The 26,876-nt window shown below is 44.6% G+C and overlaps 1 protein-coding gene across 1 annotated transcript in view; it reads left to right on the top strand.

Moving 5' to 3' along the window:
- The window catches only part of LOC117512209 (plexin-A1-like), a 1,069,160-nt gene that overhangs the window by 845,800 nt on the left and 196,484 nt on the right, over positions 1-26,876 (top strand). The window contains 2 exon segments of the mRNA XM_034172199.1: positions 6,453-6,589; positions 23,443-23,610. Coding sequence (XP_034028090.1) covers positions 6,453-6,589; positions 23,443-23,610 — 305 coding nt within the window.

The following is a 26,876-nucleotide window of genomic DNA, read 5'->3' as shown; positions in this document are numbered from 1 at the left end:
AACATTTTTTGACCTTTACTTTAGAGACCAAGCATTCAACAAAATCAAAACTATTCTATTTATTAATCCAAGTAGCTCAATCAACAATTTGCACCATTTTGTTACAAAAATTGGAGCAACTTTAAGTTTTGACCCCTGTACAAACTAAAATTGACTTTTGTCACCATTCTTAAAGTTTTTACCCCGTAACTCCATAACATTCAGTCATAGATAGTCCAAACTATATCTTTTTGGAATCTTTATGATCAGACAAATAATGTGGTATAGTTTTCAATATGATTGGAGCATTTTTATATTTTAACCCCTGTGTAATTTTTCAATTGATCCCTACGTGGCCGCCTATTGAAAATTCAAGTGGCCTGTCATTTTTTTCAAAAGAGCAATGTCTAAGGAGAATTTGTGCTGGATTTGGTGGCGCTTCTATCACCATGTGAAGTATTGTTTCAGTTTTTTGCTGCACTATCTGACTTGTTCGGAGACACACACACACACACACACACACACATACATATATATATATACATATATAGCACATTAACCAACATCTCCCATAAGTGGAAGTGAATGTATTTCCACTTCAAGGTGCTTTATTTTGCCTAGCCACATGATGATTTTAATTGGGTTTCCATTAACTGGTGTTTTGGCTGGAAATGTTGTTCATAAAAAATGCTTCTACTTAGGGACGATTAATTGTAGCTTAAGTTGACAAAGACAGAGTTAGCAACTCTGCAGATGACAGTTAATACCTCACTGAAAGTTTGTTTCATACATGTGTATAAATGTTATTTAATGGAATGGAACACTTTAACGGCTTGTTTTGAAGCCTATAAATAATAATTGGATTGCAACTGACTCTGACAGCATCAGCAGACAGCATAACTTCAAATTAATTTCTCATTGTTTTACATTTACATGGTTTTTATTTTACATGTTTTGGTTTAGCTTTAATAATATTGTCATATTTTACAGCATCTGTCTCTCAACGTGGCATTACTTCTGTCTGTGTGTCTTGTGGTCATTGACTTTCTATAAGGTTATATGTCACACCAAACTGAATGTATGTGTTGTCTTCAAAAACCCAAGCAGTCCTTCTCAAATTGGTCCTTATGAAAATTACTTCACACTTTCAAAGATTTCTGTTGCATTCTGTATTATTCCATAGCATAGCTTCCATTAAAAATGACACAGCACATCAAATATGGGAGTATAACATCCCAGAGTTGGTTTCTTAAGTGTTATTTGAACACTCATTAGACCTTGCTATGTAGTGTGTAATGCTCTTATAAGGGAATGCTCAAAGCTTTGTTAAATTGGCAAATAAACAATCAAATGCGGAAGTATGGAAACATGTGAAACTGTAAGTGCAGAAACAGGAAATTAAGAGATACAAAAGGAACATGAAAGAAATGTCAAAGTGAAAGTGCCAGAGAATATTGACAATGAGGCAGAATAAGCCAAATAGGGCTGCAGCTATCAATTAATTTAGAAATCAAGTAATCGGATAAAAAGTACTTTTGCATTTTTTTAAACAACATCAGTAGTCCAAGGCTCTCCCTAAGGGCCCCTTCACACATAGTGCGAATTTGGTTGATTTGCACAGAAAGTGCACATGAAGCAGGAATTGTGTGCAAAAAGTGTCCAACACCTCTTACACCTATTGCTACAACTATTTGTGCACGTCAGCGGCGGAAAGACAGTGTGCGCTGTGTGAGCCCGTCGAACCCTTACAGAATGAACACCATCGAACACGGCAGGTGTTGGCCAGATTCCAGCTGACATGCATGAACATCTAACACTGCTCTCATGGCACTTAGAAAATATGTGGCCATTCGTACTATCATCATGAAAACAGTCAGCAGACAGTCACTGTTAAGGTGGATGTGAAATTTGTCTAAGTTTCACCACTGTGAAATTGCAGAGTGTACATGTGGCGTGTCAGAGTGTCGGCTCCCCCCACAACAAATGTGTGAGTGTGTTTTGCGTGCTCCCCCTGCACCCCCCTACCCTGCAACACATCTGTGTGTGTCGTTCGCCCCCCTCCCCCCACAGACGAGGCATCTTTCATCTGATCACAGAGTGACATCTTGGTCTGTGCGCTGACAGGACAGGGGGCGTGGATGGCTGCCTACAGCTGTTGGGAGGTCTCCAGTTCTGGACATCACAGCTGCAGCACACATCCCATGTTTTGATAGACACTCACGTGTGGGTGCTTATGTGGAAATAAATAAAAACATACGAGGTCTATTAGAAAAGTATCCAACCTTATTATTTTTTTCAAAAACCATATGGATTTGATTCATATGTTTTTACGTCAGCCAAGCTTGAACCTTCGTGCGCATGCGTGAGTTTTTCCACGCCTGTCGGTTGCGTCATGCGCCTGTGAGCATGCCTTGTGGGAGGAGTGGTCCACCCCTCTCGTCGTTGTTTAATTGCGAGGAAATGGCCGAATGATTTGGGCTTTTTTTCCATCAGAATTTTTTCAGAAACTGTTAGAGACAAGCAGCTGGAAACCATTCGAAAAATTTATCTGGCTTTCGGTGAAAATTTTACGGGCTCACAGAGAATAAGGACTGTTACTACAGCTTTAAGGACGCCCCACAGTGGCGCACGGCGCGCCGCGCTCCGAGCCGCCATCAAGAGGCAGAAAACACCACATCATTTCTAAACGGATGGCTGTGTGGAGCTGGGACCGTCGTGAGCAATTTCTCTGGTTATCACAAGAGCTGGACATCAGCCATTTTCCGGCAGATTGTGGACCACTCCTCCCACAAGGCGTGCTCACAGGCGAATGACGCAACCGACACGCGTGGAAAAACTCACGCATGCGCACGAAGGTTCAAGCTTGGCTGACGTAAAAATATATGAATCAAATCCATATGGTTTTTGAAAAAAATAATAAGGTCGGATACTTTTCTAATAGACCTTTTGTGATGGGAGGAGTCCCCGTCAGTCCATTTGGACACACAGCAAGCAGTCTGAATGTCACGTCTGATAGAACACGCGTGTCTGGCCGTGAGGGCTATGAGCAGTGCGCCACATGACCAGGACAAGCCAACAGTATAACAAATACACCACTTTCACTCATGTATCAGCAGAAATACGCGGCACCAAACAATGTTTGGTCAGTTATCTCAGCGCTTTTTTTTTTTTTTTTTTTTAGAAACTACGCTTCTGCTTGTTGATTTTAGCCATTTCACACTCCTGTTACAAGACAGTGATTGTAGTGCAGTTGTAAAGTTTCCATCTGGTTATCAGAGTGTGTGGGTTCAAATTCCGTGGTGTTTTGTTCTTATTATTTAATGGCTCCTTCGTGACTGTATGTCTGTGACCGTGGGTCATCTACAGAAGAACAGACGGATTATATTTGTATTGCCTGCTTGATAAATGTGGTGTTTTTATATGGTGTGTGGGTTTATTTCATTTTAAATACATCACTCTCCTTCCTCATATCAGGCAGGTTCCCGCAACTTTCACAGGACATCTATCGTAGCTCAGTGGTAAAGTTACTGACTGGCAATCAAAGCTTTTGGAAGGGGTGGGTTTGAGTCCTGTTGGTGGCATGTAATTTTTATTATTATTATTTTTTTTATTGTGAAAAGCTGCTGTGTTCCCGTGTGCACAAAACTGGTGCAGCATGTATTTTTTTTATTTATTTTTCTTCACAACAGCTGCACGATGTGTACCCATACCATGCAGCTGCTGGCAGTGTGTTCCCACGTGCACTACCTGTCACACCGGCATTGTGCATGCCTGCCCGTCAGTGCGATGTTTTGTGATTTGATCGTACGAGCTGTTTCACCGTGAGTTGCCCTGAGTTTTGCTTTATTCTCATTATGTGTGAAGGGGCCCTAAGCAATGGCACACTCTCACTGCGCCACCACGCAGATGTCAGGAGTTCAGCCCTCCCGTGACATCGGACCGTAAGTGCAGGCGGTCGGTGTAATCCTCAGTCAGTCAGACTGCATGCAAACGTAAGCACAGCCTGTGGAAATACTGGGCTCTGGGAGGGGTGTGGCAATTTACCCAAACTGACCCAAACTGACATCAACAATTTGTCCAAACTGACTCCAAATGACTAAATTAAGTACTTTTATTTATTTTCGGAAATGTGCTCCATTCTCATAACAGTACATGGAGCACTCTCTCTCCCTCCCTCCTTCCCTCTCCCGCTGTCTTGCTGTCTCTTTCTCTTTAGAATGCTGAAACAATAAACAATGGATGTTTAAGTACACTTGTGAGTACTGGCAATTTTGTGGGGGGGGTGGGGTGGGGGGGCAGGCCCGGCGCCAGAAAAAAATATTAAGGGGGCAATGAGTTTATCACAGGGGGCGGGGTCCTGTCGCCCCCCCCACACAAAAAAGTGCGCACCGGAGGGTACCTGCCTCTGAGCGTGCATAATGAATTGGGTGCACTCCTAGAAAGCTCGTGTATGTAGGCTACACCGTTGTAAGAGACTGACTAAGAGTAAAGAGTGATGACAGTATTTTTTAATTATTTGAATGTATAGACCCTCTGTCAAGTGATCTCCTGCATACCACAAAACCAAACCAACAACTGATCTGAGAAACGACACGAGACAGTAGATTAACCTCACATAAACTGTTCATGTAGATATACAGTGGTCCCTGTGGTTTATCGTGGGAGTTACGTTCTAAAAATAGCCCCCAATAGGCGAAATCCGCGAAGTAGTCAGCGTTATTTTTTACAATTATTATAGATGTTTTAAGGCTGTAAAACCCCTCACTACACACTATATACTTTTCTCAAACAGGCATTAACATTTTCTCACTTTTCTCTCGTGCGTAAACACTCTCAAAGTTCAAACCTTAGTAGAAAAATAAGACCAACCTGTTTTCAGGCCCAAACATTTGTTTGAGAAATAAAAATAGAACGTTTTCCTATAAATAATTATGATGGCTTTTAGGACTAATGAATTTAATTTTAACGATCAACCTCCGAGGGTTAGGGACACATAAGAAATTATTAATAGTGACTGACCAGTATTTCACAGTTCCTCTGATCGTGCCTCTTCTTCCGGGCGCCGCGCCACTGTCACGCCTTTATCCACTCACACCTCGCTGCAGGTGTCTTTTTCCGAGTGAAGAACACAGTTATGGGTAGTTGTTGGCGCTCTTTTTTCTTCTGGGTGAGAAGATTCTTATAAACAGACACGCAGAACACAATGCGCGAGCTCTCCCTTCGCGGTGCCGCAACAGGTGTCCCGTCATCTCTACAGAACACCGGTCTGCTGATGGTCTATAAAAAAAAAAGAAAAAAAAAAGCATGCAAAATTGGACTAAAAAAATCTGTGAAACTGCGAGGTGCTATATTTTCCAGTATTTCTTTTTCTTTCTTTATTATTTTTATTTTACAACGTACTTTGAATTTTAAGATCTGATGTAACGAGCTCTGATGAGGCAGCAGTGCATCCCGCTGTATGTTTGCAACGGTGAGTGCCATTTGCTTTTTCAAGTACTGTTTTGAGAATGGAGTGTATTTCCAAAAATAAATGAAAGTACTTCATTTAGTCATATTTGGAATTTGCTTTAAATGCGCAGTACGTCCATTTCAGATGATAAGTGTGGACCCTCTTTCTCTTAAAAGGCTTTATTTTACTCTGTGTATCATGTTGGAAAGCTGTAGCTTCTGGTGCTACAGATTAGCTCTTACACAGCTTATGACCATGCTCTAGTCTTCTTTTGTTTTTTTCTGGGGATGTTACAGCACCACACACAGGCCTGGCATATGTACTACAATGTTAAACGGCACTTTGAGGCACAGAAATTGCCTCAAACATTTTTTATAATCTAATTATTCGAGTTACTCAAATAATCATTTCAGCCCTAAAGCCAGATAACATGAAGAATAATAACTTCCCACAGAGAATAATAGTAGAAACAGCGTAACACTGAGACAATGACTAGAAACAAAATAAAATCCTCTCTCCATAGAACATGGAGATCAAACCAAAAATGACTCTTTACAGTACCATTACAGCACCATTTTTATGAGTCTCTCTAAATAACTAAATAAATAAATTTAAAAAACCCAAATAACCATAGAGTGTTTACTGGATCTTGTGCAACAACATGACAACTTTGATACATCAGAATAAGAAATATTTTCATATGTGTTATGCTACATTACATTTTAATATAATACATTTTTTTTTCTGTAATTTTATACTTTATTACAAAATGGATGAATCAAGCATGTTTTAAAATATTTAATGATAGGGCACAGCCCACCAGCAGTACCTTGATGGCCACTAGTGGCTATAACACGTACTTTGAGAACCTCTGTTCAGCATGATATTCTTGCTTACATTTGGGACAAAGAATTTTAGTCTTTTCCGTCTGCTTTCTGAAACATTTTGCAAAGTAATAGTATTTAAACACAAAGTAAAATTCAGCACCAGGTTACGCTTGAAAGTTTTTTTCTGTTTTGTACAGACACCATACTTCACACGTATCCAGCCATCTCAAGGGCCCCTTTCTGGTGGCACTCTGGTGACCATTGAGGGAAGCAACCTGAATGCAGGCAGCTACGTGTCTATCAGCATTGGACCACAGCCCTGCTACTTCAAAAAGTAAGTATATATATATATATATATATATGCCACACCTGTGAGGTGGGATGGATTGCCTCCGCAAAGGAGAACTGCTCAATAACACAGATTTAGATACATTTGTGAACAATATTTGAGAGAAATCCATAGATCTTTTGTGTATGAAGAAAATGTTTTAGATCTTTGAGTTCAGCTCATGAAAAATGGGAGCAAAAACAAGTGCTGCATTTATATTTTTGTTCAGTGTATACAGTAGTGTTACTAAAAAGATTAATCCAGGTTTTGAGTATATTTCTTATTGTTACATGGGAAACAAGGTACCAGTAGATTCAGTAGATTCTCACAAATCCAACAAGACCAAGCATTCATGATATGCACACTCTTAAGGCTATGAAATTGGGCTATTAGTAAAAAAAAGTAGAAAAGAGAGTGTTCTCAATAATAGTTGTGTGGCATTCAGTCAGTGAGTTCATCAATTCATCAATTTTGTGGAACAAACAGGTGTGAATCAGGTGTCCCCTATTTAAGGATGAAGCCAGCACCTGTTGAACATGCTTTTCTCTTTGAAAGCCTGAGGAAAATGGGACGTTCAAGACATTGTTCATAAGAACAGCATAGTTTAATGAAAAAGTTGATTGTAGAGGGTTCATCTAAAATGATCTCCAATGCTATAAAATGGACAAACAAACAGAGACGCATGGAAGAAAATGGAAAACAACCATCAAAATGGATAGAAGAATAACCAGAATGGCAAAGGCTCACCCATTGATCAGCTCCAGGATGATCAAAGACAGTCTGGAGTTACCTGTAAGTGCTGTGACAGTTAGAAGACGCCTGTGTGAAGCTAATTTATTTGCAAGAATCCCCCACAAAGTCCCTCTGTTAAATTAAAGACGTGCAGAAGAGGTTAAAATTTGCCAAAGAACACATCAACTGGCCTAAAGAGAAATGGAGGAATATTTTGTGGACTGATGAGAGTAAAACTGTTCTTTTTGGGTCCAAGGGCCGCAGACACTTTGTGAGACGACCCCCAAACTCTGAATTCAAGCCACAGTTCACAGTGAAGACAGTGAAGCATGGTGGTGCAAGCATCATGATATGGGCATGTTTGTGCTACTTGGGCCTATATATCACATACCAGGTATCATGGATCAGTTTGGATATGTCAAAATACTGGAAGAGGTCATGTTGCCTTATGCTGAAGAGGACATGCCCTTGAAATGGGTGTTTCAACAAGACAATGACCCCAAGCACACTAGTGAACAAGAAAAATCTTGGTTCCAAACCAACAAAATTAATGCCTCGCAGATGTGAAGAAATCATGAAAACTGTTGTTATACAACTAAATACTAGTTTAGTGATTCACAGGATTGCTAAAAAATCAGTTTGAACATAATAGTTTTGAGTTTGTAGCGTCAACAGCAGATGTTACTATTATTGTGAACACCCGCTTTTCTACTTTTTTTTACTAATAGCCCAATTTCATAGCCTTAAGAGTTTGCATATCATGAATGTTTGGTCTTGTTGGATTTGTGAGAATCTACTGAATCTACTGGTACCTTGTTTCCCATGTAACAATAAGAAATGTACTCAAAACCTGGATTAATCTTTTTAGTCACATAGCACTACTATTATTCTGAACACTACTGTGTGTGTGTGTGTGTATATATATATATATATATATATATATATATATATATATATATATATATATGAGGTCTATTAGAAAAGTATCTGACATTATTATTTTTTTCAAAAACCATATGGATTTGAATCACGTGTGATTACATCAGACATGCTTGAACCCTTGTGGGCATGCGAGAGTTTTTTCACGCCTGTCAGTTACGTCATTCGCCTGTGGGCAGTCTTTGAGTGAGGAGTCGTCCACCCTCTCGTTGTTTTTTTCATTGTTTAGGAATGGCTCAGAGACTGCTGCTTTGTTTGATCAAAATTTTTTCAAAACTGGTAGGCACAACTGAGTGGACACCATTCGATAAATTCAGCTGGTTTTCGGTAAAAATTTTAACGGCTGATGAGAGATTTTGTTGTGGTAGTGTCGCCGTAAGGTGTCAGCCCTGACGGCGATCTGCGCTTCGAGGCGGCAGCGTCTCGCCGTTTCAAGTTGAAAACTTCCACATTTCAGGCTCTGTTGACCCAGTAAGTCGTCAGAGAACAGAGAACTTTCAGAAGAAGTCGGCATGAGGAGTTTATTCGGACATTCCATTGTTAACGGACATTTTGTAATGAAAGAACATGCGGGCCGAGTCACATGTCGGGCCAGATCTGACCGCGGGGGGTCGCGACAGGAAAAACACTTCCGTTGGAAACCTTAACGGGCAAGTTTGAACATGCCCAAGCTATTAAACAATTTCTCAGTTACTCACTTGTTGAAAGCCATCAAAAGCCGCCTGAATTTTACAAATGGCTTTCAACACGGAGGTGTTTTTCCTGTCGCGGCGCACACAGATTTGCCGAGTCGTCACGGAAACGACTCGGCGAATTTGCGTGCACGTCTTTCATTAAAAAATGTCCTTAAACAGTGGAATGTCCGCATAAAGTCCTCATGCCGGCCTCTTCTGAATCTTCTCTGTTCTCTCACGACGTCCTGGGTGAATTAAGCCTTAAATTAGGATGTTTTCAGCTCGAAACAGGCCGACGACGGCGCCTGGAAGTGCTGCAGGACGTCCCGCTCCGTGGGAAGTCCTTACAGTGACAGAAACACCCCATAATCTCTCATCAGCCGTTAAACTTTTCACTGAAAACCAGCTTAATTTCTCGAATAGTGTCCACTCAGATATTCCTCACAGGTCCAGAAAAAATTTTGATAAAGCAACGCGCGCCGTCTCGAGCAGCGTGTGAAACAAAGGAATTCAGCCGAGAGGGCGGGACCACATCTCAGTCAACGCCTGCCCACAGGGAAATGACGTCACCGACGCGCGTGAAAAAACTCACGCATGCGCACGAGGGTTCAAGCATGATTGGTGTAATCTCACGTCATTCAAATCCATATAGTTAAAAAAAAATAAAATGGTCGGTTTATTATCTATCTATCTATATATATATATATATATATATATATATATATATATATATATATATATATATATATATATATATATATACAGTAAAATAAAATCACCAGTGTTGGTCTCACTCTGACCAGAGTAGGATCATATGTACATTGGCAGTGCTAGTGTTATACTGTGTATATATAAAGTTGAATTTTAGTAATTCCAGTGAGGAACCTGGAGCAGAAGAAGAGAACAGGATTTTGATAAGAATAATAATACAGAGTACTGATGACTGTAAAACAAATGCATAATTACATATTTCTATACTTCACTGATAATGTCACAATGAATAAATCATATTATGTTGTGTTGTAGTTACTGGTAGAAGCACATTTATCCTACACACCTTTGTTACAATGAAGACATACCATGCAGTTAGCCTTGTGTGTGTGGGGGGGGGTGGGTGTCAGGTTATCTTGTTTCGTACTGGATCATAAAAATCTGTTTAACTGTCTATACACCCAAGTATATCTTTGTCTGCACAGTCATACAGGATTTCCTTAATTTTGTCTATTTAGAAAAAAAAAATCCTCACCTCAACTGTTTTTATCTGTCACACCTGAGCTGTGCACTGTGTTTGTGGAATCTTGTGAAGGTTGCTGGCTTCGCTGTGAATGAGTTGCTATGGTTACAGGAATTGGGAAGGTAGATGATGAAGATTCTATCTGCCTTTCTCTCCCTGCCTGACTCTGAGCTTCTTTATCTTTCTGTGCCAGCACCATGGTGTACAGATGTACAATTGAATGTGCAACAATATATGATAGTACGAGGTCTGTCCGTAAAGTATAGGTCCTTTTTATTTTTTTCTAAAACTATATGGATTTCATTCATATGTTTTTACGTCAGACATGCTTGAACCCTCGTGCGCATGCGTGAGTTTTTCCACGCCTGTCAGTGACGTCATTCGCGGATTGCAGCGTCGGCTCGCAGCCGCCGCGACGCTCCGCCACAGGAAAAACACCTCTGTTGGAAGCCTTAAGGACAAGTTGGAACATGTCCAGCTGATAAACAATTTCTGATATACTCACTCCACTGAAAGCCATCAAAAGCCAACTGGATTTTAACAAATGGTTATCAACATGGAGGTGTTTTTCCTGTGCCGCCGCACCGCGTCGGCTGCGTCCCGACGCGCGGACCCGTCCGCACGTCTTTCATTAAAAAAATCTCCTTTAACAGTGGAATATCCGGATAAAATGCTGAAACCGACTTCTTCTGAAACGTCTCTGTTCTCTCACGATGTCCTGGATCAATAGAGCCTGAAATGTGGAGGTTTTAAGCTTGAAACAGGCTGATGACGCCGCCTGAGAGCGCAGCGCGACGTCTCGCACCGTGAAAAGTCCTTAAAGCGACAGAATCACCTCAAAATCTCTCATCAGCTGTTAAAATTTTCACTGAAAACCAGCTTAATTTTTCGAACCATGTCCACTTCGATGTGTCTCACAGGTTTAGAAAAAATTTTGATCAAACAAAGCGCCAGTCTCTCAGCAACTTCTCAGACAAAGGAATTCCGACGAGGGGCTGGACGACTCCTCCCACAAGGAGTGCTCACAGGCGAATGACGTCACCGACAGGCATGGAAAAACTCACGCATGCGCACGAGGGTTCAAGCATGTCTGACGTAAAAACATATGAATGAAATCCATATAGTTTTTGAAAAAAATAAAAAGGACCTATACTTTACGGACAGCCCTCGTATTCTCTCACTTACACACACACACACACACACACACACACATACATACACAACTCCTGCGAAGTCATGGCCTAGAAAAGCAGCCACCACTCAACTGTGCTAAATACATATTAGATAATGAAGCTATGGGGACTGTGCTCATGGCTGCAATTGAAAATGTTATTTTGCCTATGAGACACACACACATGCTCCTCCAACTTCTTGCTTTACTATTTGTAACTGAACCATTTATCCTAGCCAGTCTTCACAATCACAGTGAAATACAGACTTAATTAAACTTCACTTTCCCATTTCCTATTTACATCTTTTTCTCCTTCCTCACCCTTCCACATGAAAAGGAATATAATCTTTGGGACAACAATTGAACTGATGGTAGAAATGCTAGACCTTTAGGGGGTCATATTTAACATATTTTCCATAATCAAATATAGGCCACCAGGTCGTAAAAACAGTGTCCGCCAAAATTATGCATTCTTCAAAATGTTTTCAGATCTATTATAAACTTTTTTGTGTACCTATTTTTTTTAATACTGTAGAATGGTAGTCCGGAAATGGGATTCTGTGACACACTGTATGTTGTTGAAGCTGTTCAGGTCTAAATGATGCTCATGGCATCATTTAGACCTAGGCAGAGAAATCAGACACAATGATGATGGTTTTAATGATGAACATGAAGCCTCAGCCATAATTAACTGTGAAGCATACACAAGAATTGATTTTCCAAAATGTGACCCCTCCAATTGTGGGAGCTACTGAATCAGATGTCTGCTTTATGTGCACAAAACCTGCAGACTGGCACTGAATTTATGGATATTGATGTGTATGATTTGCATCATATCCTCCTAACAAACATAATAATAAAATAAAAATAATGAATAATGTGGATGGTTGTGTTGGTGTATGTGTAATTTGTCCTTTTTACCTTTTTTGTCCTAATTACCTGCTAAGCCCACTAGAGGACCAGCTGCCATGCTGTGTCTCTCACTTCCGCTAGTAACTGGACAGGTTGTGTGTTAGCCTTTTTGTGCCTGTGTTTTATATGAGCATTAGCCCTGAAATAAATACAAAGCATTTATTCATAAATACACTTCACCGCATCATGACACCATGGAACCACCTTGGGTCCTGATGAAGCACAGCACCATCTCATGCCCCCAAACTTGATTTATTAATAAATACATATGAAATGACAGATACATCTTCCAGATGTGCTGGGATGCATCATCTGTAATGTAACCTCGGATCATTTGGTGTTTCAGGTTTCACACAGTAAGTTCACCAGCCTTGTCTTTTGCAGTCTTCAACAAGATCCTGGTACTTGTTGCACTTTCTCTCAATGGCTTCATCCATACACTCTCACCAGGGCACAGTAAGTTATGGCATGATCAGTTCCTTGGCTGTGAGATAATGGTCATGTCTGGTCACGGCAATGTTGGTGCTGTCTGGACTGGGAATTTCCGCTGCTTACGAATGTCCACTTCTAGTTGCTAGTCGAAGGCAGTGGTAAGGACACTAGACCTTGCCCAAAGTTGATAGTGGAGCTTCTCTCCAGCTCTGAGAAACACAGTGGTATTTCATTAGTGGTAGCCCTTTCTGGAGTTAAAGGCTGTGAAAATACTTTTAGCAACTGACATAAACACTGTCACACTCCAGTCTTGGTCAGAGGTGTCCTGCATTCAACCTCTGTTAACTTGATGATCATGTTCATGGCAAGGGCAAGATGATTGTTGAGATGGTAGAGCCTGTCACAATGCTTCTCTTGAGCTGATGCCAGCCTGATGTTCCAGATCCTGAAATGACTGTTTGTCTGAAAATTTCACAATAGTTCATCATAAGCATGGACTCCCAAAATTTCCTGTATATTAGTATTGTCAAGTGTGTCGGTAGCATGGCCAAAGCAGAGGGTCACCCCTTTGAGTCTGGTCTGCTTGAGCTTTCTTCCTCAAATCATCAGAGGGAGTTTTTCCTTACCACTGTCACATGTGTGCTTACTCTAGGGGTTGGTTGGTAAGGTTAGACCTTACTTGTGTGAAGCATCTTGAGGCAGCTTTGCTGTGATTTGGCACTATATAAATGAAATAAAGTGAATTCAGTTTAATTGAATTTAGGTCATTGATTTTACTAGGAACCTGATGTCAATGCCGAGCAAGCTTGACAATTTTGTGTGGTATTGCATATTTGCAAGGTCTAGTCACAATACAGTCAAATTTGTTTCTTTGGGTGTAATCCATTACACAGGTACCTCAGTGTTGAGGACCCCAGCAGCTGGATAAAGCCAATGGGATGTTTCACCTAGCTGTGGCAGAGAGATGATTACTTTTGAGAGGTGGTGATGGACCAGGTGTCTGCCTGCGTGATTCTCATTTAGGTCCCAAGGCAGTTCTGTGGTGCGGTAGATGCAGTAGTGCATAATACCAGCACATGCTGTCAGACCTGACCTGAAAAAAAATATTTGCTGGTACAGTAAGTGCATGTATTTCATTTACATATGCATATTTCATTCCACAGCAACCTCATCAAGATTTCACAAACAAACCACACAGCTTGAGTTTGACACGTTAACAACAGAGATGAAGTGAGGAAACTGACATGGTGAAGTGGGTATCAAACATGATCTGAAAATATACATGGAACTTAAAAAAAAAACTTCTATACCAATCCATGGATGAATGAAAACTATAGCTGAATTTTCAAAGCCAATATCTCACATGTTAAAAAACAGGTGCAAAAGCCACCTTCTATGTCCACAGAGATCCAAAGAGGATTGGGATTGGAGGCCTGGGAATGGCAGTGTTTTATTCTAGCCATATGTGGCCTTGATGGGCTTGTAATAGTGGTTTCCGTTGCTCACAACTTAATTGATTTGAGTGTTTTAAGAGGTAGTTGTTGGGAAGGTGTCGTAGCACGGACCCACAACAGGGGGCGCAAATGAACGGACAATGAGTAAGCCAAAAGGTAACAATTTAATGTTGTGACAATACACAACTAAATATACAGAAATTGCAAAGTCAATTAACACCAGGTGACGTGTGGGCAGGCTCGAAGATAGAAGACCCCGACGAGAGAGAGGCCGCGTCCCACACGGCCTCCACCACCAACGGTCTGAAGAACACCGGAGCCGCCAAGTCCCGAGTCCCCAGGTGACCTCTGTCTTCGGCTGTCGAACCTGGTACTGCTGGCAAAAAGCAGAGACAAGATGAATGAGTGTACGTCCTTACACTCAGTGGTCTACAGTCTGTACACAGTCAGGAGGAGGACCTCCACCTCCGAATCACACACTCGTGCAGCTCCTTGTGTAACCACTTATCTGTAGCGCAGTCGTCGTCGTCACGCCACACGCCAATTCCCCAGATAAGGGCGAACACCACAGGATACCGGCTGCAACAGAAGTTCAGAATTCACTCAACGATATGAGTCAGCAGAGAAGTTACCTCTCGGTAGTCGATTTCTCGGCGGGGAGGTGGAGTTGCAGTCCGGCTTAAGTACTGGTGTAGATGAGTGACAGCTGGTGTGATGAGTGACAGCTGTCACTTCCTCTGGGTCTGGCGCCCTCTCGTGCTTGGAGCCCGCACTCCAAGCTGGGCGCCCTCTGGTGGTGGTGGGCCAGCAGTACCTCCTCTTCAGCGGCCCACACAACAGGACCCCCCCCCTCAACGGGCGCCTCCTGGCGCCCGACCGGGCTTGTCCGGGTGACGTCTGTAGAAATCGGCCAGGAGGGCCGGGTCCAGGATGAAGCTCCTCTTCACCCAGGAGCGTTCTTCAGGTCCATACCCCTCCCAGTCCACCAGATATTGGAACCCCCGGCCCTTACAACGGACGTCCAGGAGCCTGCGGACCGTCCAAGCAGGTTCCCCGTCGATGAGCCGGGCAGGAGGCGGCGTGGGTCCAGGTGTACAGAGGGGCGAGGTGTGGTGCGGTTTGAGACGGGACACGTGGAAGACAGGGTGGATCCGCAGCGAAGCCGGGAGACGGAGCTTCACTGCGGCCGGGTTGATGATCTTGAGGATAGGGAATGGTCCAATGTACCTGTCCTTCAACTTGGTTGAGTCCACACAGAGGGGGATATCCTTTGTTGACAGCCACACCTCCTGCCCGGGCTGGTACGTGGGGGCCGGGGACCGTCGGCGGTCCGCATGGGACTTGGCCCTCGTCCGGGCCTTCAACAGGGCAGAACGGGCGGTCCGCCACACCTGGCGACATCTCCTGAGGTGGGCCTGGACCGAGGGCACACCGACCTCTCCCTCCACCAACGGGAACAATGGGGGCTGGTACCCCAAACACACCTCAAAAGGGGAGAGGCCGGTAGCAGACGAAACTTGGCTGTTGTGGGCATACTCGATCCAGGCCAGATGGTGACTCCAGGCCGCCGGATGTGCGGAGGTGACACACCGAAGGGTCTGCTCCAACTCCTGGTTGGCCCGCTCTGCCTGGCCGTTGGTCTGGGGGTGGTACCCGGACGAGAGACTCACAGTGGCCCCCAGCTCCTTGCAGAAACTCTTCCACACCTGTGAAGAGAACTGGGGACCACGATCTGAGACGATGTCCGAAGGTATCCCATGCAGCCGCAAGACGTGGTGAACCAGGAGGTCTGCTGTCTCCTGGGCCGTCGGGAGCTTCGGGAGGGCCACGAAGTGGGCCGCCTTGGAGAACCGGTCCACTATCGTGAGGATTACGGTGTTGCCCTGGGACGGCGGGAGGCCCGTGATGAAATCCAGGCCGATGTGAGACCAGGGGCGATGAGGCACTGGCAGGGGTTGGAGGAGGCCCGTCGTCCTCCGATGGTCTGCCTTGCCCCTGGCGCAGATGGTACAGGCCTGGATGTAGTCCCGGACGTCGGTTTCCAGGGACGCCCACCAGAAGCGCTGCTGGACTACTGCCACGGTCCTACGCACTCCGGGATGACAGGAGAGCTTGGACCCATGACAGAAGTCCAATACGGCAGCTCTTGCCTCTGGTGGGACGTACAGTCTGTCCTTGGGGCCAGTCCCCGGGTCCGGGCTCCTGGTCAGGGCCTCCCGGACGGTCTGCTCCACGTCCCAGGTAAGGGCGGCCACGACAGTGGACTCGGGGATGATGGTCTCGGTGGGGTTCGACAGCCCCGCTTTGGCTTCTTCTTCGTGCACCCGGGACAATGCATCTGAGTTTTGGTTCTTGGTCCCGGGGCGATATGTAATCCGGAAGTCAAAGCGCCCGAAGAACAGAGACCAGCGGGCTTGCCTGGGGTTCAGCCGCTTGGCGGTCCGGATGTACTCCAGGTTCCGATGGTCAGTGAAAACCGTGAAGGGCAACGACGCCCCCTCCAGCAGGTGTCTCCACTCTTCAAGAGCCTCCTTCACCGCAAGAAGTTCCCGATTGCCAACGTCATAGTTCCGTTCAGCTGGGGTCAACCTGCGGGAATAAAAGGCACAAGGATGGAGAACTTTATCAGCCTCCACGCTCTGGGACAGCACGGCTCCTATCCCTGAGTCAGAGGCGTCCACTTCTACTACGTACTGGCGATCAGGATCAGGCTGCACCAGAACTGGTGCAGTCGAGAACCGGCGTTTCAACTTCTGGAACGCGGCTTTGCACCGATCCGACCAGGTGAAGGGGACTTTTGTGGAGGTCAGGGCAGTCAGGGGGCTACCTACCTGACTGTAACCTTTGAGGAACCTCCTGTAAAAATTTGCAAAGCCGAGGAACTGCTGTAGTTTCCTGCGGCTTGTTGGTTGGGGCCAATCTCTCACCGCCACAACCTTAGCCGGATCAGGGGCGACGGAGTTGGAGGAGATGATGAACCCCAGGAAGGACAAAGAAGTGCGGTGGAACTCGCACTTCTCGCCCTTCACAAACAGCCGGTTCTCCAACAACCGCTGTAGGACCTGACGTACATGCTGGACATGGGTCTCAGGGTCCGGGGAAAAGATGAGTATATCGTCCAGATATACGAAGACGAACCGATGCAGGAAGTCCCGCAAGACGTCATTTACCAAAGCTTGGAACGTCGCGGGGGCGTTTGTGAGGCCGAACGGCATGACCAGGTACTCGAAATGACCTAACGGGGTGTTGAATGCCGTCTTCCATTCGTCTCCCTTCCGGATCCGAACCAGGTGGTACGCATTTCTAAGATCCAATTTCGTAAAGATTTGGGCTCCATGCAGGGGCGTGAACACTGAATCCAACAGAGGTAACGGGTATCGGTTGCGAACCGTGATCTCGTTCAGCCCTCTGTAATCAATGCATGGACGGAGTCCGCCGTCCTTCTTGCCCACAAAAAAGAAACCAGCACCCATCGGGGAGGTGGAGTTCCGGATCAGCCCGGCAGCTAAGGAGTCCCGGATGTAGGTCTCCATTGATTCGCGTTCCGGACGTGAGAGGTTGTACAACCTACTGGACGGGTACTCAACGCCCGGGACTAAATCGATGGCACAATCATACGGTCGGTGCGGAGGAAGAGTGAGCGCCAGATCTTTGCTGAAAACGTCAGCAAGATCATGGTACTCCTCTGGCACCGCCGATAGATTGGGGGGGACTTTGACCTCCTCATTAGCTGTAGTGCCGGGGGGAACCGAGGATCCTAAACACTCCCGGTGGCAGGTTTCGCTCCACTGCGTCACAACCCCGGACGGCCAATCGACCCGGGGATTGTGCTTCACCATCCATGGAAAACCCAAGATCACTCGGGAGGTAGACGGTGTTACATGGAACACTATCTCCTCCCTGTGATTCCCAGACACAACCAAGGTCACTGGTTGTGTCTGATGTGTGATTAATGGAAGCAGGGTGCCATCTAGTGCTCGCACCTGCACTGGTGCCGGCAGAGCCACCAGAGGGAGCCCTACTTCCTTTGCCCATCTGCTGTCCAGCAGATTCCCTTCTGACCCCGTGTCTATCAGTGCTGGGGCGTGAAGGGTTAACTCCTCACAAAGGATTGTTACTGGGATTCGTGCCGATCTGCGGGGTCTTTCCGCGTGTGTGTTATGGCCCACCCTTAGCCCAGTTTCTAAGGACAGGCGTTGTAGTTTGACCGTTCAGGGCAGTCCCTCTGCATGTGCTCACAAGAGCCGCAGACAAAACACTCCCCGCGGGCCAGTCTCCTTTGTCTGACATTTAATCTTACTTTGGCCCTGCTCGTGTCCATAGCCTCCTCAGCAGGGGGAGCTGTAGCCACACGGAGCTCTCTGGCAGTGAAGCGTGGGGACGACGTCACCTTGTCGGAACCAGAAGGGGGAGGGACGGCTCGTGCCCGGTCACGCCCCCCGGCCTGCTCCTGACGATGCTTATTCAAACGGTTGTCTAAGCGTATAACCAAATCGACAAGCCCGTCAAAATCCCGCGGTTCCTCCTTAGCCAGTAGGTGCTCCTTGAGGACCGGTGACAGTCCATTTACAAAGGCAGCGCGGAGCGCAATGTTATTCCAGCCGGACCTCGCTGCCGCGATGCGGAAGTCGACTGCATACTCGGCTGCGCTACGGCGCCCCTGTCTCATCGACAGCAGCACGTTTGAAGCGGTCTCGCCTCTGTTGGGATGATCAAACACTTGTTTGAACTCCCGTACAAACCCAGTATAAGACGTTAGGAGCCGTGAGTTCTGCTCCCAAAGCGCCGTAGCCCATGCGCGTGCCTCTCCTCGAAGCAGATTAATAACATAAGCTACCCGGCTAGCGTCTGATGCATACATGACAGGGCGCTGTGAAAAGATGAGCGAACACTGCATGAGGAAGTCCGCGCACGTCTCGACACAGCTCCCGTACGGTTCCGGAGGGCTTATGTATGCTTCAGGGGATGGTGGGGGGGTTCGTTGAACGACCAGTGGTACGTCTGATTCAGGCCCAGGACCAGCCAGAGGAGGAGCTGCAGCAGCGCCCTGATCGTGCGCTTCCACCCTGGCGGCGAGAGCCTCCACTCTCCGATTAAGGAGGACATTCTGCTCGGTCACTAAATCCAACCGAGCCGTGAAGGCGGTTAAGATCTGCTGCAGCTCACTCAACACGCCTCCCGCTGACGCCTGCGCCCCCGGCTCTTCCATTGGCCATTCACGCTCGAGCTGGCGCCCCTCGGAATCCATGACGATGGCCGAGAAATCCTGTTGGGAAGGTGTCGTAGCACGGACCCACAACAGGGGGCGCAAATGAACGGACAATGAGTAAGCCAAAAGGTAACAATTTAATGTTGTGACAATACACAACTAAATATACAGAAATTGCAAAGTCAATTAACACCAGGTGACGTGTGGGCAGGCTCGAAGATAGAAGACCCCGACGAGAGAGAGGCCGCGTCCCACACGGCCTCCACCACCAACGGTCTGAAGAACACCGGAGCCGCCAAGTCCCGAGTCCCCAGGTGACCTCTGTCTTCGGCTGTCGAACCTGGTACTGCTGGCAAAAAGCAGAGACAAGATGAATGAGTGTACGTCCTTACACTCAGTGGTCTACAGTCTGTACACAGTCAGGAGGAGGACCTCCACCTCCGAATCACACACTCGTGCAGCTCCTTGTGTAACCACTTATCTGTAGCGCAGTCGTCGTCGTCACGCCACACGCCAATTCCCCAGATAAGGGCGAACACCACAGGATACCGGCTGCAACAGAAGTTCAGAATTCACTCAACGATATGAGTCAGCAGAGAAGTTACCTCTCGGTAGTCGATTTCTCGGCGGGGAGGTGGAGTTGCAGTCCGGCTTAAGTACTGGTGTAGATGAGTGACAGCTGGTGTGATGAGTGACAGCTGTCACTTCCTCTGGGTCTGGCGCCCTCTCGTGCTTGGAGCCCGCACTCCAAGCAGGGCGCCCTCTGGTGGTGGTGGGCCAGCAGTACCTCCTCTTCAGCGGCCCACACAACAGTAGTAGCTCAAATTAAAAATTTTCAGCTTGCACTTCATCTTTAAGGGCCCCTTCACAAAACACGATTGAGGCAGAATGGCGCACAAAGGAGGATTCGAATGGCACTCGTGGGAAATCGGAGCTGCACTCGAACGCCTCGTACAGCAGTCACCACATGCATTCGGGGATGGCACATGCACTCCATATTCTCTTGCTGCTCGAGCTGGAAACCTATTTGAACGGTGGGCAAGATGAGGTCACACTGCCATCTGATCGTGTTCGCAGCATTCGCACAGCATGTTGTACACAGGATGGACATATCGTGCCACAGCCAAGAAGCTCAACTGTAGCCGAATGCGATCGAGGCAGCCTTCACACCAGCGGCCGAATGTCATCGAATGCCAGATGAATGGCCATTCGAACCACTCTAAGCTGGTGTCGGCTGGAGTCCAGGTGCTGCCCACGAAGATCCAACACCACTCGTGGGGCACTTAGAAAAGGTGGGGCCATTTGCGCAGCCAGCACGAAAATGAGAGCAGGCGACCAGTTTTGAGCTGGCTATGCAAATGGCCCCACACTTTCTAAGTGCCCAACGAGTGTGTTACCAGCACAAATGGGGTTGGATGTGCCTCCTCCCACAACATAAATGGCATGCGGCTGTGTCGCTCCCCCCTCCCACAACACGATCCAACATTGTCAGGTGCAGCTGAGGTGGCCGGAGTGCGATCGCTTGTCTGGTGCAGTCCGCATCTGGACGGCTGTAATGCCCAGCTATAACAGCTGACCGTTGTGTACTCGCAACTCAACTGGAGAACACATATTGTGCTATGAACAACACTCCATGCAATGCACCTGTGTGGGCGGGCACTCTGCTCTCATGACATGCTGATAATTACATACAGACAAGATCACGTGAGGACTGGTCAGCAATGTCTGAGCTCGCACGGTATGGTGTGAACTTTGTCATCAGCCAGGCCAATGTCACTTCCATCATGTAAATTGTAGTCCACATGACAGACAGAGTGGAAAATAAATACAAACATATACAACCCCTGGCAATAATTATGGAATCACCGGCCTCGGAGGATGTTCATTCAGTTGTTTTATTTTGTAGAAAAAAAGCAGATCACAGACATGACAACTTCCTGGCTTTAAGAAACACTATAAGAAATCAGGAAAAAAAATTGTGGCAGTCAGTAACGGTTACTTTTTTAGACCAAGCAGAGGGAAAAAATATGGAATCACTCAATTCTGAGGAAAAAATTATGGAATCATGAAAAACAAAAGAACGCTCCAGCACATCACTAGTATTTTGTTGCACCACCTCTGGCTTTTATAACAGCTTGCAGTCTCTGAGGCATGGACTTAACCCCTTAACACCCAAATTTATATAGCTGTATATAAAAAAATGTTTTGTGTGTGTTTTTGCCTTTAAGTAGATGGTAAATAATGTTGAGATTATTAATTTCACTTTTGCACAAAAACTATATAGTAATATTGGGTATTCTGGTAATGACTTTATGTTATAATGTTATAATAATAATGATGGTATGTTGCAAATTTGCGACAACGGGCATACAGGTCAATTTGGTGAGTTGCATATTTGAGTCAGAGATTGTAGCATATATGTGACGATGGGCGTTAAGGGGTTAATGAGTGACAAACAGTACTCTTCATCAGTCTGGCTCCAACTTTCTCTGATTGCTGTTGCCAGATCAGCTTTGCAGGTTGGAGCCTTGTCATGGACCATTTTCTTCAACTTCCACCAAAGATTTTCAATTGGATTAAGATCCGGACTATTTGCAGGCCATGACATTGACCCTATGTGTCTTTTTGCAAGGAATGTTTTCACAGATTTTGCTCCATGGCAAGATGCATTATCATCTTGAAAAATGATTTCATCATCCCCAAACATCCTTTCAATTGATGGGATAAGAAAAGTGTCCAAAATATCAATGTAAACTTGTGCATTTATTGATGATGTAATGACAGCCATCTCCCCAGTGCCTTTACGTGACATGCAGCCCCATATCATCAATGACTGTGGAAATTTACATGTTCTCTTCAGTCAGTCATCTTTATAAATCTCATTGGAACGGCACCAAACAAAAGTTCCAGCATCATCACCTTGCCCAATGCAGATTTGAGTCATCACTGAATATGACTTTCATCCAGTCATCCACAGTCCACGATTGCTTTTCCTTAGCCCATTGTACCCTTGTTTTTTTCTGTTTAGGTGTTAATGATGGCTTTCATTTAGCTTTTCTGTATGTAAATCCCATTTCCTTTAGGCGGTTTCTTACAGTTCGGTCACAGACATAATTTATTCCTCAGAATTGAGTGAGTCCATATTTTTTTCCCTCTGCTTGGTCTAAAAAAGTAACCGTTACTGACTGCCACAATTTTTTTTCTTGATTTCTTATAGTGTTTCTTAAAGCCAGAAAGTTGCCATTTGAAATTACTTTAGTTTTGTGTCATGTCTGTGATGTGCTTTTTTTCTACAAAATTAAACAACTGAATGAACATCCTCCGAGGCCGGTGATTCCATAATTATTGCCAGGGGTTGTATATGACAAGGGGAAAGGTGTGGACTCATTCATGTGTGATCGCTTTGCTCATAGTGCACAGTAATTTCTTGATCCATCTTTGTCAAACTTGAACAAACTTGGTATATGTAGTAGTTATCGACAGCAGATTTGAAATCAGGATCCAATTTTTGAAGTCTTCAAAAATTCATCCCAATTCTTGAATTGGCTGAAAGTACATGCTAACTTCCGGATATTCTTGGCCTTAATGTCTTCAGTCATGTTTAAGCTTCTTTTAAACAGAGTAAAAATTTGCAACTGAAGCAGCATTTGTTGTGGTTCTGGCTGAGTGTGCAGCTTTTTTCTTTCATTTCTTTTTCGGTTTGACAGGCCTGCACTTTATAAGTAAGCATGTTAGGAAGCAAGATGGATTAAGCTGTTTCGTTAAGTTTTGCACTTTTTTGGATTGTGGGTGGTAGTAGTAGAATGCCACTCTGTGTAATAGCCTTGTGACATTTGAAGAAAGACCTTAGTATGTTTTTTAAAGATCAATTTTCTTCCAGTAAATTTTTATGACAATTTTAAGTTTTGGATTTAATGGATTTACATTGTGCCATGATATCACTTTGTGAAAATTTACAGCAATATTCTACGTTTGAGCTGACATCAGTTTGCCTGTCCTTTAGATGTTACTACTGCATATGTTAAATGATGCTTTGCAGGTTTAGCGTAAGTAGGAAATTGTTCAGGTTTTCATCAATCTTTTAAAATCTCTGTCTACCTAGGAGAAATTCGTTTGAGATAGTGTGTGTTACACCAGCTGGTTTGGCACCAGGCAGTGCATCAGTCTTGGTGGACATTGATGATGCTGAGCTCAGAAATCCAGAGGTTAAATTCAACTACACTGATGACCCCACCGTCCTTAGAATTGAGCCAGACTGGAGCATTGCCAGGTAAGCCATTAAGTTTTATGATTATTACTTGCAATATTTTGCTAGATATTCATCACTGATAATTTATTCTGCACTTGTTGCCACTTCTTCTGTTTTCACCCATTTCTATTCGTTGGAAAGGTTTGTGTGTACAGTTGTATAGAGTAATTTTTCATGACCCTTGTCAGAAATCCGTGTGGGTCAGGAAAAACACATTCCATTTCCAATTTTGGTATTATTCCATATAGGTATCTAGGATTTGTTTGTTTCAGTAATATTGCAAAATTTTGGCTCTTAAGGCATTTTTTGCAATTGACATAATGCATGGACCCCCCCCCCCCCCCTCTCTCTCTCTAATATCGGTACCTATGATAAAAATTACAAACCTCTCCAATCTTTGTAGGTGGAAAAACTTGTGGATGAAATGCTTATTTGCCTCACTATATCTCACATAGACAGGTGACACGTAAACATCAGTTTGGCCTTTACCTGTTGTTGGGGGTCCCCAAAGGTGAAGCACTTGTATCTGAATCATGCCCAGAAATGTGTTCCATGTTCCTATAATTTCATAAATAACTTTCCCTAACAATGCAAGTGGTACGCTTCAACTGAATTTCCTTAAGTAACCATTATTTTGACAGATCCTGTGACGAGACCTAGTACCAATGACATCTAGTCATCAGCTTAGGTCACTGGTTCATGTCAAAGTCTAACAACCATACATGAAGACATAAAGCATGAGAATGTTAAAGATTTGGGCTTTCATTCTCTTGCAATAGTATCAGCATTATCAAACACCTCTATCCAAGGATCCAAGTCAATAGTGGATCAAATACTTTTTGCCTCACTGTAGATGGCTAATTTTGGGAAGTGGGGATGGACTGGGTGTCTGCCTGAGTGTTTGCAATCCAGGACTCTAGACAGTTTTGCAGTCTGGTGAATGTGGTGGCATGGGGAACCAACTACGTGCTCCCGCCTTACCTGATGTACTGTATAAAAATTATGTAATATTTTAATGTCTATTAACACATCCAGATAAATGTGCATATTTGGTAAAAATAAGTTAAAACCAGGGGCCATGGGTAGACACATGGTTGGCAAACAAAATCAGATTAAGAGTACATTAACTGTGCGGATAAATAAATAAATAAATGTGTGTGTATATATATATATATATATATATATATATATATATATATATATATATATATATATATATGTATTCCGCGACGCGCGGAATTCCTCCACGTCTGGCTCAATGTGCCGAAAAAGTGCTGATGTCCACGTCTTTTCACAATTCCTGTGCTAGTCAGACGACGTCCCGGATAAAACACAGCGTCCAGTTTGGAAATGAACGGCACATTCCACTGTTACAGGAGTTTTTGTCATGGAAAGAGGAGCGGAGGCTTCGCGCGTCGCGGCAGTGCCGCATGGCGCACAGCAACGCCGTGATGAAGCCTCATGGGACATATTCTGGCATGTCCAGGCACATCCACAATTTCTCGGATAATCACTCGATGGAAAAACCACCAACAGCTGTCTGAACGCCATCTCAAAGCCGTCCTGTGAGACCAAAACGGAGGTGTTTCTTTGTCTCGCTCCATCAGCAAATCGGTCGTGACGCGCGAAGCCTCTGCTCGGCTTTCCATGACAAAATCTCTTGTTAAAAGTGAAATGGTTGATGTCCAGCTCTTGTGATAACCAGAGAAAGTGCACGGACGGTCCCGGCTCCACAGAGCCATCCGTTTAGAAATGATCCAGTGGTTTGTGGCTCTCGATGGCGGCACGGAGCGCGGCGCGCCAAGCGTCCTTAAAGCTGTCCTTAAAGCTGTCCTTAAAGCTGTCCTTAAAGCTGTAGTAACAGTCCTTATTGTCTGTGAAGCCCGTAAAATTTTCACCGAAAGCAGATACATTTTTCTAATGGTTTCCAGCTGCCAGTCTCTAACAGTTTCTGAAAAAATTCTGATGGAAGAAAAGCCCAAATCATTCCGTCATTTCCTGACAATGAAAATCCGCTGAGGGGGTGGACCACTCCTCACTCAAAGCCTGCTTACAGGCGAATGACGCAACCGACAGGCGTGGAAAAACTCACGCATGCGCACGGGGGTTCAAGCTTGTCTGATGTAATCACACGTGATTCAAATCCATATGGTTTTTGAAAAAAATAATAAGGTTGGATACTTTTCTAATAGACCTCGTATATATATATATATATATATTAGCAAATTAGGTTATTTTTAACATCTTATTTTGTATTTTGATCTTTATTAAATGTTTAGATGTAAAGATGCTACCTTTTACATAGATGCATTCAAGCCCGTGTAATGCATTCACTGTGTCTGTTGCATCCCCATCATGCCATGAGTAGATTTTAAGATGTTGCTGTGGTGAAATGCAATGAAATTTGTTCATTCACTGTTGCACATGGTAAAGTTCCACATTTCTTTTTATGCTGGAACAATTACATAAACAGAATGGTATAAAAGTAGAGTAGAGAGCCACTGAAAAACACACACACACATGCGTGCACATACACATTCTTTGACTGCTGTGCATTTTCCCTGCAGCCAGGGGGTAAAAAATGCAGCCAAACTCTCATGATGAAGATAAGCTCTGCCCAATGCTCTTGCAGTGGACAGTGATGACTTTAACAGAATCTACAATACCAGTCAAAAGTGTGGACACACTTTCCCATTCAGTTTAATGCATCTCCAGGACATAATGTGTATGAAAAACCTGCTTCATTTTTAAATTTGTTGGGGTTTTTTGTTTTTGATTTTGTTTGTTTGTTTTTTTCTTTTTGTATAGAGGGATAGTTTTAAATTGACTGTGAGCTTTCAGCTTATAAAAAAACCTTCATATCCCAATGATGATCAGTTCCTGGCATTCAACGTTCAAGTTCTTGGTCCCTCAGTTTCCTTAGCTTGAGTTGCTCAGGTTTCTGTAGCCTGTCATGTGGTATGTCTCCAAATATGTTCCCTGCAATACCCAAAATGAGCAAGAGCATCACCGGGGAGGACACAACCAGCCAAATACTACTGCATTTGCTGGAAGAGAGGATGAATCCACAATGATGACTACTGCTTTCTCTTTTCTTCCTCTACCCCAGTATTCATTACAGTTCCCAATGACCAGCTTTCATTGGTGTGTTGGGCAGTCCACCTATAATTTACATGTGGCCCAGACAGACATCTTGGCTCTCTAGAGCTGGATCCTACTGGTGTTGAAGGACATGTCTTCCTGCAGTAATCACTGTCTGTTACAAACAACCTGCTGTAATTTGCCAG

Source organism: Thalassophryne amazonica, chromosome 6 (genome assembly GCF_902500255.1).
Source record: "Thalassophryne amazonica chromosome 6, fThaAma1.1, whole genome shotgun sequence".
In the NCBI taxonomy this organism is placed as follows: domain Eukaryota; kingdom Metazoa; phylum Chordata; class Actinopteri; order Batrachoidiformes; family Batrachoididae; genus Thalassophryne; species Thalassophryne amazonica.
Note: the sequence above shows the minus strand (reverse complement) of the source record. Positions and strands in the feature narration are given on the sequence as shown.